The sequence below is a fragment of the Rhinolophus sinicus genome, chromosome 3 (assembly GCF_057876585.1).
Source record: "Rhinolophus sinicus isolate RSI-liver-muscle chromosome 3, RSI-T2T, whole genome shotgun sequence".
NCBI classification, from domain to species: domain Eukaryota; kingdom Metazoa; phylum Chordata; class Mammalia; order Chiroptera; family Rhinolophidae; genus Rhinolophus; species Rhinolophus sinicus.
In genome coordinates this window covers 46,297,930-46,318,658 of record NC_142503.1, presented here as the reverse complement: position 1 = coordinate 46,318,658, position 20,729 = coordinate 46,297,930, and the positions used below count along the sequence as shown (strand labels likewise).

Below are 20,729 nucleotides of genomic sequence, written 5' to 3'. Positions count from 1 at the left end.
GGAAAAAAAACACTAGAAATCAGGAAAAAAGAGAAAATGAAAATGAACAAACAGAAAACAAAAAATAAAATGGCAGGCTTAAGTCCTGACATGCCAATAATTAGATTAAATATAAATGGTCTAAATATAACAAAAGACAGAGATTGGCAGAATGGATTAAAAAAACGTAACTATATGCTATCTACAAGAAACTCACCTCAAATATAATGACATAGGTAGATCAAAAGTAAAAGGATGGGAAAATGTACCATGCAAACATTAAGAAAAATAAAAAGGTACAGTTGACTGCCTTACTATTACGTACAACAGACTTCAGAAAGAAAATTACCAGGGTCAGAGAGGGACATTATATCCACACAGAAACCTGTACATGACTGTTCAAAGAAACTTATTTCTAATAGCCCAAAACTGGAAACAACTAAATGTCCTACAACAGGTGAATGGTTAAACAAACTTTGGTGTATCTATACCACAGAATATTATTCAGCAACAAAAAGGAATTAACTATTCAAATCACAACAACCTGGATGAATCTCCAGAGAATTGTGCTGAGTAAAAAAGCCAATCTCAAAAGATACATATGTTGTAATTCCACTTAGATAACATTCTTGAAATGACAAAATTATAAAAATGGAGAAAAGATATAGTGGTTGCCAGAGGTTAAGAAGGTAGGGATCGAAGGGAAGTGGCTGTAAAAGACCAAGCAACACAAAAGATGCTTGTGGTAATAGAAATGCTCTATTTTGACTGTGTCAGTGTCAATCTCCTGGTTGTGATCTCCGGATCTCCATCTGCAGAAATGGGGTGAAAGGTACACAGGACTGCTTTGTACTACTATCCTCACAACTTTCTGAATACTGAAAACTCTTTCAAAATAAAAAGTTTAAAAAAAAAAAAGCAATGATTCTCAGTGTACTAGGTTTTTAACACTAGAACTATTCATAGAAACTTGTTATTAATAAATACTAACACATTACCTGTTTACTCCTTGGTCCCTTCAACCCATAATTTCTATATTAAGGCTCACACTGCTGGAGCAAAGCACTGAGTCAAAAGCAGTATGAAGACGAAAAAGAGTAGTTAATTTCACCCACCAATCCTAGAGGCAGTTTTGGTGGATAGTGGCAGTGGTTTAAAAAATGTATATTGGGATGGGGCTCCCAAGCCAATGGAGTATTTTTCAATCTCTCTGTTTGGAATGGGGAAGCTGGCCAAAACCAAAAGAAAAGAACTTCCTTGGTCAACTTTCAAAAGATACAGTACTTCAAAACAAATTTTTTATTTGCATAGACCTTTTAAAAAAGAAACCAAAAACGAACAGTTTCCCTACTAAGGTGGCCTATTGATTTTTTTGTAAGTAATTAGTGAGGCTAGCCACAAATGAAAGCCTCCTTTCCCCACTGACCACCACTGCAACCCTTCTCTCCAAAGGTAACCCCAATTAAGTGTCGTGTAACTCTTTCTTTTTTAAAAAGAGAGCACATATACAGGCAGTCCTCCTTTATCCTAGGTAGATACATTCCAAAACCCCAGTGGATGCCTGAAATAACATAGTACCAAACACTACATATATGTTTTTTCCTATACATATATACCTATGATAAAGTTTAATTTACAAGTTAGGCACAGAAAGAGATTAACAATAATAAGTATAATAAAATAGAACAATTATAACATTATACTGCAGTACAAGTTATGTGAATGTGGCATTAGTAATTAAAATAGGGTTACTTGAACACAAGCACTGGGATACCGCTACAGTCAAAACCGATCACCAAGATGGCTGCTAAGGACTAATGGCTGGGCAGCATACACAGCGTGGATACGCTGGACAAAGGGATGATTCACATCCTGGGTGGGAAGGAGCACGAGACAGCACGAGATTTCATCGTGCTACTCAGAATGGCATGCAATTTAAAACTTTTGAATTGTTTATTTCTGGAATTTTCCAATATTTTCTGACCACAGTTGAAATTGAAACTGCAGAAAGAGAAAACATGGATGGGGAAAGGGGACAACCGTACCCACACATTCATATTTTTAAAACAGCAATTATTTATAAGATCATACTTGCTTTCATATTTAGAAAGCTCTTTCCATGTCAGCAGACACAGAGCAATGTAACTCTATACAACATCTGTTACTTCATCAAGTGAATGCTTAATAATTTATTGAACCAATCCCATTTTAATGGATGCTATAGTTTTGCCAGTTTTTTCCTAATATAAATAAGTTGAAATAAACATCTATCTCTACTTCTCTCTCCCTCCCACTCTATATATGCATATATCTTGATGAACTGCATATAAGTTTGTAAGGACAGCCTTAATGGTAAACCCCTAGCAGCAGGATTGCAGGGTCAAAAAGAACATGCATTTCTTATGGGGAGATAGGTCCTGTCAAACTATCCACAAAACAAATTGTACCAATTTACATTCCTACTAACAGTATGAGTGTATTAAAACTTTGGCCAATATGACAGGTGAACATGGTAATTTCATTCTGTTTTACATCAGAATGAGACTACCATTTTGAATATTTTTTAAGGTATTCACCACTTCTATTTCTTTTTATGAGAATTGCCTATTTTCATTTTTATGCTCTTTTTCTACTGGGATGCTAGTTACCTTTTATACTGATTTGTGTAAAAACTTTACAATGGAAAGTAATTTGCCCCTGTTACATGTTTTGCAAATACTCTCTGCCAATTTAGTTATTCAAATCCTTCTATGGTATATTTTTTCTAATTTTATAAGTTTTTTGTTTCTACATAGTCAAATTTATCAATCACTTCTCATATGGCATAAGAATTTTCTGTCTTCTTTAAAAGCCCTTTCCTAATTTCAGGTAAGTACTGATTAAAGTTTAAAACTGGTAAATATTGATCATTATAGTATAGTATAAAAGAGCTGAATCAGAAATGTTTTATTTAAGGGAGTGTATATAAAATAAAACGTGAAGTATTAAATGACTTTATACAATGTTGCAATTATCAAATATATGCTATAATTAATTCAGAAAAAAAAATGCCAAATACAACCGGTTTTTCATTAATCAGTCAACCAAGGGTACCAAAACTGGCAAATGTTAAGGTTAAATGTTCTACCTCCAAAAACACGTTGATGATTCCTAGGGCTCATCAGAGTCTATTCCATTATTTTCACTACAAATTTACTTTAAAAATCATAAGTTTTCTTATTTTAAAGCTGAAATATGAAACAAAGTACTAGTTTTATCTTAAGTAATATAAAACACAAAGTTTCACACAATATCTAGTTCTTTGGTACACCATTGTGCTGTAAAAGATCAAAATGTTTTGGGGCCAAAAGAAACAATAGGTATATAAGCAAGAACTATAAACACAGGAGATGGATAGCCTGACTCTATTACACTTACCAACTTGACCAGTGTTTAATGAGCAATATGAAAAATTTGTTTGTCTTCATATTACTTACACCATTTGGTAAATCTACTCTCCCACTGTAACCACAGGAGCTCCACTGATGTCTTCTTTAATTATGCCATCAATATATTTAAATATAAAATATTATATAAATAATTTTAAATATAAAAAAATTTCTTTAAAACAAAAAGCACAGAAAAGTACTAACCATGATTGTTGTTTTTCTAAAATGACAATCTCTTAAAACTTAAACAGATAAAGTACTATTTTAATAGACCTATGAATAATTAATAAGGGTATCCATTTTAAAATACAGTATAAAGATTTGAGATCTGACATATTTCCCAAGGAAAAGCAATATGCTATGGCACCACTCCAATTTTAAGTTAAATGTCCACTTTTCAAAGGTAGTTAGAAATACCTTCTATTTAATAGGCAAATATCTGATAATATAAAGCCAAAAAGCATCTGTAAAATAATTTTAACAGTGAATTTACAATAAAATGGTTAGTGTTTTTCTTGGAGAAATTTGTGAACAACCCAAGTATGTTGGGAATTTCCTAATGAAAACAGCTAATTTAAATTGTTTATATCAAAGTAAAATGTACTTACAAGTGAATCTGCATCAGGGCATTCCCTATTAAAACAAACAAAATATTAGAAATATTCAACTATTAGAACTATCTGACAATAATACTATATTGAAAGTATTTACCTTGGTATTTAAGCCTAAATTTAAACTCTACAAAAATGTTTTGAGAAATCATATCATAAACATTAAAATATACCAAATAGTTTTAAAATTCAAAAGAAGGCATTCCTATAGCCATAATGCATGATAAAATAAAACACAAGTATTTTCAAAACTACTTTCAAAAGAACTTCATTTCCATGATTATGCACATGAATCATTATCAAGGAAGCTATCAGTGCTACAAAAATTTCTAGTGGCTTTCAATTCTTCAGGGAGAAGAATCTCTATCTACCCAAAGACTAAGCACAAACCAGAAAAATCTACAAATTGAAGAATTTTCTTACAGGAAGATAGGATGGAATTGACTGAAAAGATGAAAAAAAAAAGGAGATGACTACTCTATTAATCCAAATAGAAGCACAAAGAGACAGGGTAAATGCAAAGCCCACATGCCTTTATAACCACTTAAAAGTCACTTAAAATTACAAATTTTGAAAAAGAGCTTCCTTATTGGTATATAAGGAAAACCTATGCATACTCTGAGGAAATGTTCCAGGAAAGGCAGTGTAATAATATATTCAATCCCTCTATAGAATCAAATCAATTAAGATGTTAGAACATTTCTATTAATACTTTCTACCTTTCTTAGAAGATACAGTTTAAATATAAAAGCAAGTATAAAGGTTTACTCTCTGGCTTTAAGCCAGAACTCACCAGTTTTGGGGGTAAGGCACTCATCTGTATGCCTTCACAGTGGGCTCTACGAGAACTGCAGATGAAGCCCCAGGAAGAGCAAGCTCTTCCACAACTGCTGGCATTTCAAAAGCCTTCAGGGTATAAGAAGTTTGCCAAGAGCCCCCAGCATTTCAAGCAAAGTGAATTCTAACATTTTTTCTGCCAGGAAGTGTTCACGGTATAGTGGTTTAAGAAAAATTTTCTGCCCTAGTATTCTCATCAGTAAAAACATACTCCAATATCCAAGTAGAAGCCTAACAAACATATTGGGAAATGACTCACGAAAAACTATTTTTAAAACACAGAATATACAAAAATATTACAACCTTACTGAATGAACAGCTGTGAAAAACACATATTATAAAAATATTTTAATCTATGGCCATCACTTTCTATAATATAGTCACTAACAGATGAATTGGCTGCATTTTAAAAATTTACTTACAAATCAATTGTTTAGACGTCAAAATGTATTTCCAGTGTTATAAAGAGATTAGGTTCCATTCCATAGCAAAATACCCCTTTCATAAATGCTCAAAAAGGACAATTGCAGAAGAGATGGTAACTACAGATATGAATCACTTTCCAATTGGTCTTAACTTGTTAACCAAATACCACTTGGGCTGAAGAAACAGACATTTAGAATTGCAGAAATTCTGAGAACCTCAGGTGATAAAAACGTAACCAGATAGGAAGCAAGAATATTCACAGCACGAACTGTTCTCTTGTATCGCAAATATGAATGCCCATCAAAATAGCAAATCTCTTGAGAGGTCTGAATATATTAGAGAATTAGGATTTTAAACAAATTTTCAGCCAATGTTACTGAGTTAACAAATCACTTAAGACTTTTAATTAGTGTCTCTTCAGTCTAAATGGGTTGAGTAATTACAGAAAGACTTCTTTAATTCCAGTTTGTCTTTTTAATTATAGCTCAATGATTCTCAACCCCAGATGTATATTAAGAATCACGAGGCTGCTTAAAACAAAACAAAAACCATGCTGGGGCCTCACACCCAAGAATTTGGTTTAATTGCTCTGAGATGGGGCCTGGCATAGATCTATTTAACTTCCCAGGTAGTTCTAATGTGTAGTCAAGGTAGAAAACCTCACTTAGCCAATACTAGCTGAATTTCTTGTATATTAATTATATATTCTTTACATACTAATTTCTTATTTTCAAGAAAAGGTAAATAGAATTTATACTCCATTCTCCGTCTAAAAATGATAACTAGTATAGATGCTGAAAATATGTTAGGGCTTTTTTTCTCCCACATTTAACATTTTCCACTTATGTGTACGGATGGTTCCTGACTTACAATGGTTCGACTTAAAATACTCTTCAACTGATACTCTACAGTGTACAGATAGATGCTCCCTGATTTACAATGGAGTTATGTCCAAATACATCCACTGTAAATTGAAAATACTCTAAGTTGAAAATGTATTTAATACACCTAACCTACCATAGTTTAGCTTAGCCTACCTAAATGTGCTCAGAACACATTAGCCAACAGATGGGCAATTATCTTGAGTTTCATCTCATGAGTAATTGCCTTTCTCTTCTTATCAAAAGCAGGAAATACAGATTGGTGTTTTGTAGACATGATGGGATGCAAAACCATAAAACACAATATCCAAGAAACGCTGGCAATACAGTACATTGCAGAGTACTGCTTGTTCACCCTCATGATAGCGTGGCTGACTGGGGGCTGGAGCTGGGCTGCCACATCACAAGAGTATCATACTATATATATATATCAATAGCCTGGGAAAAGATCAAAATTCAAAATTCGAAGTATGGTTTGTACTGAATGAGTATTGCTTTCGCATAATCGCAAAGTTGAAAAATCATTAAGTTGAACCATCATTCAGTCAGGGACTGTCTGTACTGTGTTGACAATGTTTTGCCTATTGTTTTCTGAGCACGTTGAAGGTAGGCTAGGCTAAGCTATGATGTTTGGTAGGTTACGTATATTAAAAGCATTTTTGACTTACGTTATTTTCATCTTACAATGGGTTTATCAGGATGTAACCCCATCATAAGTCAAGTAGCATCTGTACATATATTGCTATATGCCTATATGCTTAGAGTTGTCTAGAAGGATTTTCATCAAATTGTTGACTATGGGTTTTTCCTTAAGCATTAAGACTTAGAATAATTTTTAGTTTTCTCTGCAGTTTTAATTTTTCAAAATATGCGTGTATCATTTTATAAAAGAGTACCTTTAAAGTTTCAACTTGAAGACACTAAAGCTTTCGTTATCGAAATTTTAAAATAAGAAAAGTTAATGCTTTTAACTAAAACCAGAGGACCCAGCAAATGAAATTTAGAAAAGTTTGTGTGAGTTATTTTCAAAGGAACTTTTCCTTTTTAAATTCAAAACAAATCTGAATTATTTATAACAACAGAAAGAATTTTGACAATATTTAATATACTTACACAGATTCTGCATCCTTTTCCTTTTTAATTATTCCTGGCAAACCAAAAGTCTTTCTTTTCCTTGGTTTTATACCTTAAAATAAATGTATACTGTTACAAAAACATAATTGTTCCTGATATATATATTAAACTTACGAATATATCTTGTATCTTGACACAATTTGCTCATAGCTGTTGATATACTAAATTTGGATGAAAGAAATAAAAGTATCTATTGCTAGGCCCTATTATTTAAATTAGAATTATAGTCCATGTAGACTTTTCTTATGTTAATCTAATATAGCCCATTATTTACCAAAAGGTTATAAAACATTCACTCATCCAATGAAATTCTCTTTTCTTCTCCTAAATCTCCCCCAAGTCACCGCAGGCAAAATAAGCATTTGCAGATATCTTAAACTTCAAAGAAAGAACATTATTCACTATATTATATTTTGTTATAAACAAAGGTCAAATCACATTTCCTGTGTAGAAGGTCTCAAAATATTAATGTGTTATTTCAAATAAACAGCTGACACAACAGATCAAAAAGCTGACACAATAGATCCATTAATAGTACAACATGAAAACTTATATGGCATTCTTTGTCCATATGTTATCTCCAATATAAACGTTGTAAGTGGATCCTACCATAATTGAGGAACAAATACCATCTTTGTTTTACCTAATATGGCAGTTCTCCCTACTTTTCTTGCATGACACATTATTTTTTTAAAATCAGTCATGCTATTAATTGTTGATGGAATTCAGCACTTAAAGCCTAGTTGTTCATTCTTTGAGAACTAGAGCATACCTAAGCTAACTTCTCATCTTACAGATCAGGAAACTCAAAAGCATATTTTGTTTTTGTTTTAAGTTAGTGTTATACAACTAGTGAACACTGCAGCTAGGATTAGAATCCACGTGTCTTAGGATAATGTATTTGCTTTCATGCAAAACGAACTCCCTCAACCATGTATTTGCATATTATAATATTTAAAAAATCAAATACCTTTTTATTTTCACAGAATAGGTATTATTTATTATCTACATTTTACAATAAAAAACGTTGAAATAGAGTTTAAATCATTATTGCTCTCAGTCAAGTAGCTAGTAACTGTAAGATATCTGGGCCCCAGAGCTCCTGACTGCTCCAACAATAACCTTACTCATGACAGCAAACCATTTCTCCAAATTTTTACACAGGACTTAGAAAAATAGAAATTTGCTTTCAAATTATTTCTAGTAACTCACAAAGTGAGATATACAAAACATGACAATAGCAGGCATTTCTTGGGTTTCATACTATGAAAAAGACCAATTTAAATTGAAAGGGTGTGGACCCTTTCTTAAAGTCAAATCACCCATTTTGAATGATGGTAATATTAACATGAATGCATAGCCTCATTAGTTACTAAAATGTTACCTACTATAGAATAAGAACTATACATTAATGTGCTGTGATGAGTTTCATATTTATAACATTAGAATGTTTAAAGATGGATGTCAATGGAGACAATAATTTCAATGTATATTTGATAACAAATACAAGTTATATTTCATCTTTTAAAATATATATTCTAATACACTAATAATCCTTTGGACTAGCTTACTGTTTATTTATTAAGTAAAAATCGGTAGCTGTAGGCCTTCAAACCACATTCATATTTTTCATATCATTCCATAGACATGCTGACACCAACGGATAGCATGCCCTCTTTATTTGTTCAATAAACAGAAGATATTAGCTAGTTGCCACACAGTACAAGTCAACTTACCTTCAACTGCACTAGCAGGGTCACATTCTTCAAATTCAATGAGGCCTAAAAACAAACAAACAAACAAACAAACAAACAAAAACACATACATATGTTTTCTGGTAGAAAACAATCAGATCAGATCCCATTTACAACAAATTTGACCCTAAAACAACACAGATTTGAACTGTACAGGTCCACTAATATGCGTCATTTTTTTCAATAAATACCTGTACTCTTTTTGATCCACAGCTGGGAGTTCATGGATGCTGAGGGCTGAATGTATGCATTGAACTACGCCATTTTATATAGGTGACTTGAGCATCCGTGGATTTTGGACCATCCCTGGGGGCAGTGGGGGAGGTAGGTCCTGGAACCAATCGCCCCTGGATACTGAGGGACAAGTTAAGTTTGGGAAAGTCAAAAGTCATATGGAGATTTTTGACTGTGTGGGGGTCAGCGTCCCTAACCCCCACACCGGTCAAGGGTCAATTGTATATCCTTATAAATGTTCTGAAATGTGTTCCAGTGTTATCTGATACTGCTAATTAAAATATCAGTAATAACAATGAAAAAATTTGAGAGTACCCTAGTATAGTCACAAGTTACTAAAAACCTTTTACATATGATACTACAGAACTGTAGGCAGAGATCTAACATGTAGATTCTGCCTTCAAGGAGTGTGCAGTATAGTTCAAAGAAAACAAGCATAATAAGAAGCAATTGCTGAATCCTTGGTTGTGCTCATGGGAAGGACAAGAGGACCAAGATTGTAAATACTACTAGAATGTAAGCTTGGGCTCTTATTTGACCACTGTGAACTGGCAAATAATAGGTCTTCCATGTATAACCGCTGAACAAATTAATTCATTACATACTAGCTAATTGGTGATGCTGGGATTACAACCCAGATATCTCTAACTATATAGCAGAACAAGGAATATGAGCTACAGTTTGCAGGCAATGGGAGGAGTTTTCATGTGAGAAGGTGATACACACACACACACACACACACACACACACACACACCTGCAAAGTGGTCTCACAGGAAAATTAATTTAGCACTTATATGAAGGATAGATTGTAGAAAGAGAGAAAATGATAAAACAGAAATCAGAAAACAATTAAAATAACCTTGACAGGTCTGCTGAGATTAGCCTTAAATGCCACAAAATATGGTATACTTCATATATGTAAGATATCAAATTATTTAGGTAGTAAAGAAAGTAGTAAAAGCATGAATTACTCTTCTACTGAAATATCCCCAAAGCCAAATATCAACTAAAAAATTACCTTCCATTAAATTACCATTTTACGCGTAGTCCTGTTTTATATAGGTCCAGCATTGTTGTGAAATAATTATTAATTTATTGATGGTAAATGGTACAACCTGCTATATCAAGAAATTTAAAAATAGAGCCTGAAGTAAAGAGTGGATAATGAAGGATTTCATTATTGCTTCTTCTAAGACATTAAGCTTAACTCGAACCATATGCAAATTCATGATCAGAGTTCTCTCTCATTGATCATTCCATTACAAAAGAAAACCACTGATTAACAAGAAAGATTTCTCTACAAGTAGGAGCATCTAAAAATATTGGCTAAAATGGGCTTCTTGCCCACAATCTAAGATTTACCTCTTCAGTTGCAGTTTCTATTCAAATAGAGTAGATTAATATTTAATGAGAAGCAGAATAAAATGGTCATAAAATGAGTAGATAAACTAAGGCCCTGATGAGTTAATGAGCAATACCTTCCACACTAGGCTGTTATGATATATCTTAGTTAAGTCAGAAAATGGCCCAATTAAAAATTTAAGGACTTTAAGTTCATTTTGGAAATACAGAAGTCAAGAATTCATTAAATGAAGACAATGAGCTTATTCTTACAGTCCTTTAGAGGCTTGTGTTAACAGCTGACAAAGAGATGAGAACTGAAAAATCAATAAAGGTAAAGAATTTTACTATGTGCATCTGATAATTAGCAACTTTTTACTTGGAGTAAAAATTATAAAGAATGAAAAATCTCTACCTAAATTATCAACAGCTTATATGTACTATGAGCTTTACTATTCACTAATAAAACTTGAGAGAATATAACCATCTGTGTCAAATAAATCTGAGTTTATAAACAACAAAAAGACAACCAGAAATATGGTTAATCAAAAAATAACACACACATAATTTTAAAAACCAAAAAGTAACACAGCACATAATTTTTGCCTACTAACTATTTATAGAATCTCTAGGGAGCGGCCGGATGGCTCAGTTGATTAGAGCGTGAGCTCTTAGCAATAGGGTTGCCGTTTCGATTCCCACATGGGCCAGTGTGCTGCGCCCTCCACAACTAGATTGAAGACAACGAGCTGCTGCTGAGCAGCCAGATGGCTCAGTTGGTCAGAGCATGAGCTCTCAACAACAAGGTTGCTGGTTCAATTCCCATATGGGATGGTGGGCTGCACCCTCTATAACTAGATGGAAAACAACGACTGGACTTGGAGCTGAGCTGCACCCTCCAGAGCTACATTGAAGGACAACAACCTGGCTTGGAGCTGATGAGCCCTGGAAAAACACACTGTTCCCCAATACTCTCCAATAAAAATTAAAAAGAAAAAAGAATCTCTCATAATCAGGGTATGGACTTATTCTAGAGAGAAAAACAAAACACCAATGCCAAACGAATTGCATATTTACAAATATTTAAAAATATGTTATAAGACTTTTACAGCATCACCTTAGCAAATATGATATACTTTGGATGATATGATATATTTTTGGATGCCTTTAATGTATGTGAAAATAGTAAAGACATCCCTTAACTATAAAAATCAATCCCTTCAAACAAAAGTCTACATTGTTTTCTCACAAAACCTTTTTTCCTATACAAGACATACCTTGATTGCTTTTCTCTTTATCTTTTCTAAACACTCTCTTAAAATCCATTAGAAATAGGAAAATGTCCAATAAAAATAAACTGTTCAAAATGACACTTGAAATACAAGATGCCAAATCCTTTCAAATTGTAAAATATGTATTAAAAATTTTAAAGAGTATCATCCACACATAAGCTTTTCTATAAAAGACTGAAGTACCAAGTTTCTGGGCTAATAAACCAGATATACCCTTTTTTTAAAAACCATTAAATCATGCATGAAAAAGATTTTCTTTTCAAATGGCATATGCTCCACATGCTGCTTCACATGGCAGAGCTCTGCGTGCCTGGCTCACTGCCAGTTGACAGCTCAGCTGGATATCAGTGCACATTCTAACCCCCCTTGTAGCATGTCACGTCTGAACTGTTCCACAAGTAGAAAGTTTATTCACCATCTCCCTCAAATGCAGTCCACTGCCCATCATTCTGCTATTTAATCATAAGACAAGTTACTTTTCTTGACAGTACCACAGCCAGAGTGGGAGTCAGAAAGAATCGTTTGCTACAACTGAATTTCAACTCTTTTAGGCTCAATTAATTCTGTTGTCAAAATAAGTAACTGCTCTTAGCACTTAGGTTTTATGCTGGGCCACAAGGGCAATTTAGTTTGTATAAAATCAAATAAGACAATTTCAGCTTTGTCTCCTGATGCTCTTTTACATATTATCTAAAAATACCATCAAGAGTTCAGTTAAAGGCAGAAGAAACTAAAGGCAGACCTCCAAGAGGTCAATGTACTAAAGCAAAACAATTCTTACATATGATGCTTTAATCATCAGATAGGAATAAATTATTGTTATCAAAAGAAAAGAACAAGTCAACAACCTAGAGAATGCATTCAGGGACAGCCAGATGGCTCAGTTGGTTAGAGCGCAAGCTCTGAACAAGGTTGCCGGTTCAATTCCCGCATGCGATGGTGGGCTGTGCCCCCTGCAACTAAAGATTGAAAACGGCGACTGGACTTGGAGCTGATGGGCCCTGGAGAAACACACTGTCCCCCAATAGTCCCAATAAAATTTATAAAATAAAATAAAAATTCATCCAAATCTAATTCGGATCAAAACTTTTAAGAAATGGTACCGGAGGAAACACAACTTATTTAAAAGCAAACTTTAATCTCCACAAACATTTTGTGGAATAAGGTAGAATATAAGAAATGAGAAATATTTAATTAATAGTTTCCATTGTTTTGGAATCAATTCTAAATGTTAGGCCACCAATGGCAAATTTGCAACTCTGTCTAGTTACAAATTGGTCTCAAAACTCAAATAAGTCTGGGCTAACCAAATCAAGCATATTCCTGCATATGTCCAACTAAAACTATAGAACACTGGGTTCTAATTAGAAGCCTAAGTAAAACATACAAACATGCCCAGACCCTGAGTCTAATAAAAAAATGATGATTAATAAAGGGGGTGGAAAGAGGGGAGGGAGGGAGGGAGAGAAGAGAAATATGTGTGTGAGACTCACAATAATGAGAGTCAATGACACATTCTCAAGCTTGCTCCTGGGCCCGTGGAACGCAACAGTCACATTCCGACATGTCTGGAATGATGAACCAGGCAAGCTAACATGAAAAAAAAGCATCCGACTCTAACTTGTGGTGATATGCAAAGGGCACAGAGACTCAAGCTCTGGTTCTACCACTGCCTGCGGGCTGATTACTGTGGACTAGTTACTTCCTCTTTTGGAACCTAGGTTGTATCATTTTTATAAAGTGATATGAGGGATGATAATACCCGGTGCCACATTTGCTTTTTCTGTCTACATGTACCTATATACAGTTTTCCTTTTTTGCTTGCCAAATCATTTACAAGTAAATTCCAACATCAACGTGACCTCACTTCAAGAGTATTTATTTTAATAAAGGGCTTGTAGCAAAAATTCCATCAATCCAGTGGTTCCAAATCCCAACTCCTAGTTGAATCTTAGTGCAATGCTTCATGCATCAGAATCACCTGGGGGGCTTGTTCAATCCCAAATTGCTGGGCTCCACCCCCAGAGCATCCTATTTGGAAGGTCTAGGTTGATGCTCAGGAATCTCTGCCTTTTAAACAAACTCCCAGGTGATGCCCGTGACTTGGAATTACACTTTGAAAACCACAGTCCTAGGGAACCCCTGGAACCACTGCCAGGTATTCATAAGTCTAGACAGTGCTTCTCCAAGTCTACTGTGCATACAAACTGCCTGAGGATCTTATTAAAATGCAGAGTCTGATTCAGTAGGCTTGAGTAGGATTTGAGATTCTACGTTTATAACAAGAATCCAGTGATGTGATGCTCCAGGTTCTCAGCAATGGCTGCACATTAGAAGCAGATGAGGAATTTTAAATTATAGTGATACCAAAGACCTGTCCTACACCAATACAATCAGAATTTTTGGGATAATGTACTGTGGATCAAAGGATGGATGGGTGAATGGATGGTGGATGGATGAATGGAAGGAAGGGAGGGAGGGAGGGAGGGAGGGAGGGAGGGAGAGAGGGAGGGAGGGAAAGGGGAAAAGGAAAAGAACTGAATAGGAAAAAGGAAAAAATTTCCATGAATGATTCCCATATGTACTCAAGGCTTGAGAACCAGTGATGAGGCAAAGTCAGGAACTATGGTCTTATATCAAAAAACCAGAATTTTAACCATGAATTTCAGTCACTGTGAAACCTTCCAAATTTTCATCTAGTTCTCCAAACAGAATCTTTGCACTGATACCTAATCTCCTTCTACATCCAAAATCTGCCTCCGTACCCACACACTGAGTCATGTTTTCACCCTCAGTGTTTATGATAAAACCGTGGGCAATTACACCCAGCTCAATATAATCTCTTTTCTCTGGGAGCTTCCCCCTTCTCCACACGTGATGAAGAAGGCATGTTTATCCTGCATCACCTAGTCAGAATTCACTGGCCTAGAAAGATTACCTGACCCAAGATTACTTGATCAGATTCTTTCTCCCAGAAATCTGGGGGTACAAAATCTGGGTTAATTTTGAGCTATAGCTGCAATTAAGAACTAAATAAAAGTACCTACAAATTACTGGGCGGTCACCTACGTCATGTGTCTGGAAAAGCAAAGAAAAAAAAAATAAAGCAGTAAAAATGCAGAGATCAAATAAAGGAAAAATGATACCTAGTATGCCTATGGGTTTGAGTTTCCTTCTACAGTCTGGCTATATTCCTGATTTTGGATTCTTGGGATACCTCAGTTTCTTTCCAATACATTACTGTTTAAGCTCAAACTGGCCTGAGTTAGCTCCTTTTACATACTGCAGAAAGAACTAAAACTCTGTCCTTGTTATTATGTACACGTGAAAATTATAATCAGCTTACTTTATATTTTTACTTGTATTCTGTTGCCAGTGTTTCAACAATTTAACATTCTTCATGGCGGGTACTTCATTCAATCAATAAACTAAGCTTTCTTTAAACAAAGCCTGCTCCAAACAGCCTAATCTTTACTCCACAATTTAGTATTATTATTATGAGGATCAGTTACTGTGCTGTGATATGACTGCAGATATAATTGGTGCAGGTTGTCAGATTAAATGATTTCTGAACCCAAGAAGAACAGCAGAACCAGCTTTTGAAAAAAGACTACATATTGTTATGAGGTACACAATTCTAATGCATTATGACATACCTGCTACTAGTATACTATGTAAGAAATGTCTTCTATTTCACAAGCGTAGGCAAATGCTTTCTGTAGAGTCAGATAATAAATATTTTAGACTCTGTGGGCCAGAAGGTCTGTCACAACTACTGACCTCTGCTGTTGTATGTAGTGTGAAAGCAGCCACAGGCAATACATAAACAAGTAAGTGTGACTGTGTTCAACAAATCTTTTGTTGACATTCCAATCTAATTTTTGTAATTTTCATGTATCACAAAATATTACTTTTTTGATGTTTTCCCCTTATCAATTAAAAATGTAAGCCCATTCTTTGCTTATAGTCCTCTCAAAAATAAACAGGGTTACATGTGGCTCAATGACCCCAGTTTGCAGACTCCTGCTTTAAAAAATATAAAAGAGAATCACTGTCAGGTGGCACATACATCCCACAGGGCACAGTTCTATACCTTTGCCCCAGGTGGCCAGGACACAATAGGTGGAGGTGTACTCCTGCCCAGAAGGGAGCGTTTCTATTTTCTTCGAGGGCTCTCCTCTTTTATTCTCCTGTGTGTGCTTATCTACATCATCCTCTCTCCTAATCACTGCTCTTTCTTTCCTTTCTCTGGCCATTCCCCCTTACTATCAAATAGAAAAACCAAGTAATCACAGCATATCGGGTGTGGTACATGGCTCTTTGGCTCTTCTTGGCTATTTTTAATTTTGCTTTCTACACAAGAGTTTCTGCTTCTCTGGTTTTTAAAAAACAACTTTGGTGAAGGGAGTGATAAGAGGCAAATCTATTTATAGGTTTGACTGTATTCTAAATCCTTGATGGGTCTGGAAAAACAATCACTGGATTTTATTTTTTTAAATTATTTGCTTTACCCTACACTTTAAAATAATACACCTACTGTACAGGTAAAATATCCCAAATATCTAATCAATTAATTTCACTTAAGCATTCTGACCACAGTAATCTCATCTTACCCTTTCTCTTTGTGGCTGACTATATTTTATATCTACTTTCTCAGGCTTTTCCTATTTGTATTTTTAAACAAAGTATGGTCTCTGGAAGTTCTCAAATGGAAGCTATAAAACTGTATCACCATATAATGAAAATACAGACAAGCTTTTCAACAAAATCTTTTGTTTAAACATATTACACACTGGCCTACCAACTTTTTAAGTTATTTATCCTCTTGTTTCTTATAAGTGGAAACTTGCATAACTTTCATGAATTATAAACAGGAAGCATATAGTAAAATTAGCAGAATAACTATAAAACAGTAAACTTCAAAAATATGGATTTTAATCTCCTTTAGCAACTAAAATACATGACAATGAGTAGAAATACTAGGATAATGTAATTAGAACATAAAAAGATATTCAAAATTAGAAAACACCTATTTATTCATGACCCTTTCAGACCCTTTCAGACAGGTGCTTTGATATTCCAAGCATCCACTTACAGTGACTCAAATTCCAGAAGAGCTAGGCAGTACTATACTTGAAAAGTAATGACAAAAACAGTATGGAGGTTCCTCAAAAAATTCAAAATAGAACTACCATACGATCCAGCAATTCTACTTCTGGGTATTTATCTGAAAGAAATGAAATCACTATCTCAAAAAGATATCTGCACCCAGATATCTTTTCATTGCAGCACTATTTACAACAGCCAATACCGGGAAACAAACAAGATGTCCATCAACAGATGAATGGAAAAAGAAAATGTGATGTGTATATATACAATGGAATATTATTCCGTCATAAAAAAGGAAACTGCCATTTATGACAAGGTGGATGGAATTTGAGGGCATTATGCTATGTGGAATAAGTCAGAGAAAGACAAATACTGGATGATCTCACTTATATGAGGAATCTAAAAAACAAACTAACTCATAGATACAGAGAACCGATTAGTAGATGCCAGAGATGGGGAGTGGAGAATGGCCAAATGGGTAAAGGTGGTCAAAATGTACAAACTTCCAGCTGTACGTTTAAAAAATCCTGGAGATGTAATTCACAGCATGGTGACTACAGCTAACAATACTGTACTGTATATTTGAAAGCTGCTAAGAAAGTAGTTCTTATCACAAGAAAAAAACTGTATGTGTGGGGATGGATACTAACATATTTTGGTAATCATTTTATAACATACACATGTATCAAATCTTTATAAACTAATGTTATATCAAGTGTATCTTAATAAAAAAGAAATGACAAAAATGCCACTACATATAAAATAATCTCAATGAATAGGAAAAAAATTTTAATGCTCTCAAAGTGTTTGATTTATATGGGAAAATTGAAGACATAGAGGTTATCTTTCAACAGATAACTGACTAAAAAAAAATAGTCTTTTTTTCAGCATAAGAGAAATAGGTTAACTTTTAGTTTTACAAATATTTTAAAGAAAGGGGCCTCTTTTAAAAATGTGTATCCCATAGGACTTAAACTGAGGTGTGATCAGAAAATACAATGAATGTCTAAATTACAAAAATATTATTACAGTAAAAGACACATTGCCATTAATCCCCCTCAAAATATTCCCCCTTCACTTTGAACACACTTATCCCATCATTCATGCCAATTCCTGAAGCAGTTCTGGAAGTCCTCTTTCACGAGTGTCTTTAGTTGCGCTCTCGTGGCTGCCCTGATGTCCTGAATCAATTCAAAACGTTTACTTTTCATGGTCTTTTTGACTTTGGGGAAGAGCCAGAAGTTGCACGGTGCCAGATCTGGTGAATAAGGCAGATGAGGACACACCATAATGTTTTATTGGACAGAAATTGCCAAAATACCAGAAGCGATGTGTGACACGGAGCCTTTCCATTGTGATCACAGAATATGGTGAATGCTGCTGCCGAGTGCCACCCAACGGAAAGGCAGGGATCTTCAATATGGGAAGCAGCGTGTCGAACCTTAGTAACAATGTGTGACAAATTTCAACTTGTTTGGTGCAGTCAGTTGGGTGTGAGCTATGGTTGACAGAAGGTGTGTTTTGAAGTGTGCCTCCATCATGACAACGCTCCATGTCACACATCACTTCTGGTGTGCAGCAATTTCTGTCAAATAAAAACATTATGGTGTGTTCTCATCCACCTTATTTACTGGATCTGGTACTGTGCGACTTCTGGCTCTTCCCCAAAGTCAAAATAATTCAGGACACTGAGGCAGCCATGACAGCTCAACTAAAGACACTCACGAAAGAGGACTTCCAGAACTGCTTCTGCAAGTGGCAAGAACGATGGGATAAGTGTGTTCATAGTGAGGATGAGTATTTTGAGGGGGATTAATGGCAATGTATCTTTTACTATAATAATTTTTTTTTTTTTTTAAACATCCACAGTATTGTTTGATCACACCTCACAGTTTAGGAAGGAATTCATCCACCAGAGGGGGCCCTTACCTAATAGGAGAAATAAAATGTTAACAGCAATCAAAGCATATGTGTACACAATTGAAAATTAGAACTCATTTTACAAAACAAAAATCCTTCAAGTCTATGAATTCCATATAATCACATATAAAATTGTGATTATTTTTCTGAGAAACACAAAATTTTATCACTGCAGACTTATTCGTTCATGTGACCATAAGCTGAACAAATGTATATGAAAGAGCTGTAGCCACAGCAAGTTAACTAGAGAAGTAATATTTATCCCTTCCACTCCACCCCACACAAACACCTCTTTTTTAAAAGTTCGTTCTAGGACCACCTTTTTTTGAAACTCAGTCACCTATATACACAATGTCAACAGTCATCCTGAAACAGCCACCTAATTCTGGGCCTAGTGACTCTAGGAAAGCCCATTCTTGGAATCCCTCTTAACTCTTACCACTTAGCTACAGGAATTTTCTACATGTCTTAGTGTATCTTGAGGCCAGTAAATTTAAATTTATAAAGAAACAATATCCATTACTGGCTACCTATCAATCAGGTATGTATTAAATTTTGAAAATAACATTTATTAAGTACTCAATAAATGTAACATAAACCTACTAACAACCCCATGAGGCAGGTACTACTCGTATCCCCACTTTACAAATAAGGGCACTAAGGCTTAAAGGTCTCAATGCTAGTAAAGAGCAGACCACAAACTATAGGGCTAAGTACAGTGCTATACCACAAATAAGAAAATGGCAATTTTTATTGAGGTACATTCACATACAGTTGTTTAAAAAAAAAAAAATACATGGAGATCTCTTATATACTTTGCCTGGTTTCCTACAATGACAACATTTTTGAAACTATAATATAATGTCACAAACAGGATACTGATAATGATATAATCTACCAATCTTGTTCAGATTTTTATCTAAGGCATTTTTTACCAGCCAATACATCTTTGCTTTTATTCTATCAACACTTCTAAATGCTCTATAACAATTCTATTTGTTCCCGTTGTTTGTTACCTCTCTTAACTGCTCTTCACTTATAATTTAATCTCTTTCCAAAGAATTTTAGGGTTTCTTGCTAGTCTATAGTTATGTATCTCAACATCCTTATTTTCTCTGTGTGTGTGTGTGTTCTCCCTCCCTCTCCCTCCCTCCCTCCCTCCCTCCCTCCCTCCCTCGCTCACATTTACTTCTATTCTAATTGTTCCAAAGGATGGACTTGGGATCAAGAATCCTGGCATTAATCCCAGCTTTGTCATGTACTTGTTTAGGTAAATCATTTAACCTCTCAACACTTCCCTCATCTGAAAAATGGGAATAACAGTACCTACCTTCAAAGAACTGTTCAAGATCAAAGTTTGCCTGCAAAGTGGTGAGCACAGTACATGGCACAGAGTTAAGTGCTCACTATAATTTACTATTCTGTCACCAAGACTTTTCAAACAGCAAATCCATCCATTCCAACCTCCTTAACATCCTAACTTTACTATTATATGCCCATTTGTTCATTCAACAAAAAAATGTACTGTTTACACATAAATAACATAAACAGATGAATCAAATACATAACTTTTCTTCACAAATACACAATTACTAAAATTTTAGACAGCAACATCACACCAAAAAAAATGTACTGTTGAAGTTCTCTGACACTTTTGATGGAGGAAGTAACACATGACCTGGCTCTTTTTAAGTTTATTCATCAAACAAATAAATGGGAAGACGTGGGGTAGGAAAGGAGTGGGATATATAATTTTCTAGAATAAAGACATAAGGGCAACT

At 34.7% G+C, this 20,729-nt stretch overlaps 1 protein-coding gene across 1 annotated transcript in view; it reads right to left on the bottom strand.

The window, feature by feature from the left end:
- FCHO2 (FCH and mu domain containing endocytic adaptor 2) overlaps positions 1 to 20,729 on the bottom strand; it is a 106,735-nt gene that overhangs the window by 37,161 nt on the left and 48,845 nt on the right. Inside the window, exons 9-11 of the mRNA XM_088796565.1 lie at positions 9,033 to 9,077; positions 7,276 to 7,348; positions 4,016 to 4,040 (exon numbers count right to left, since the gene is read on the bottom strand). Coding sequence (XP_088652691.1) covers positions 4,016 to 4,040; positions 7,276 to 7,348; positions 9,033 to 9,077 — 143 coding nt within the window. The remainder of the gene's footprint in view (positions 1 to 4,015; positions 4,041 to 7,275; positions 7,349 to 9,032; positions 9,078 to 20,729) is intronic.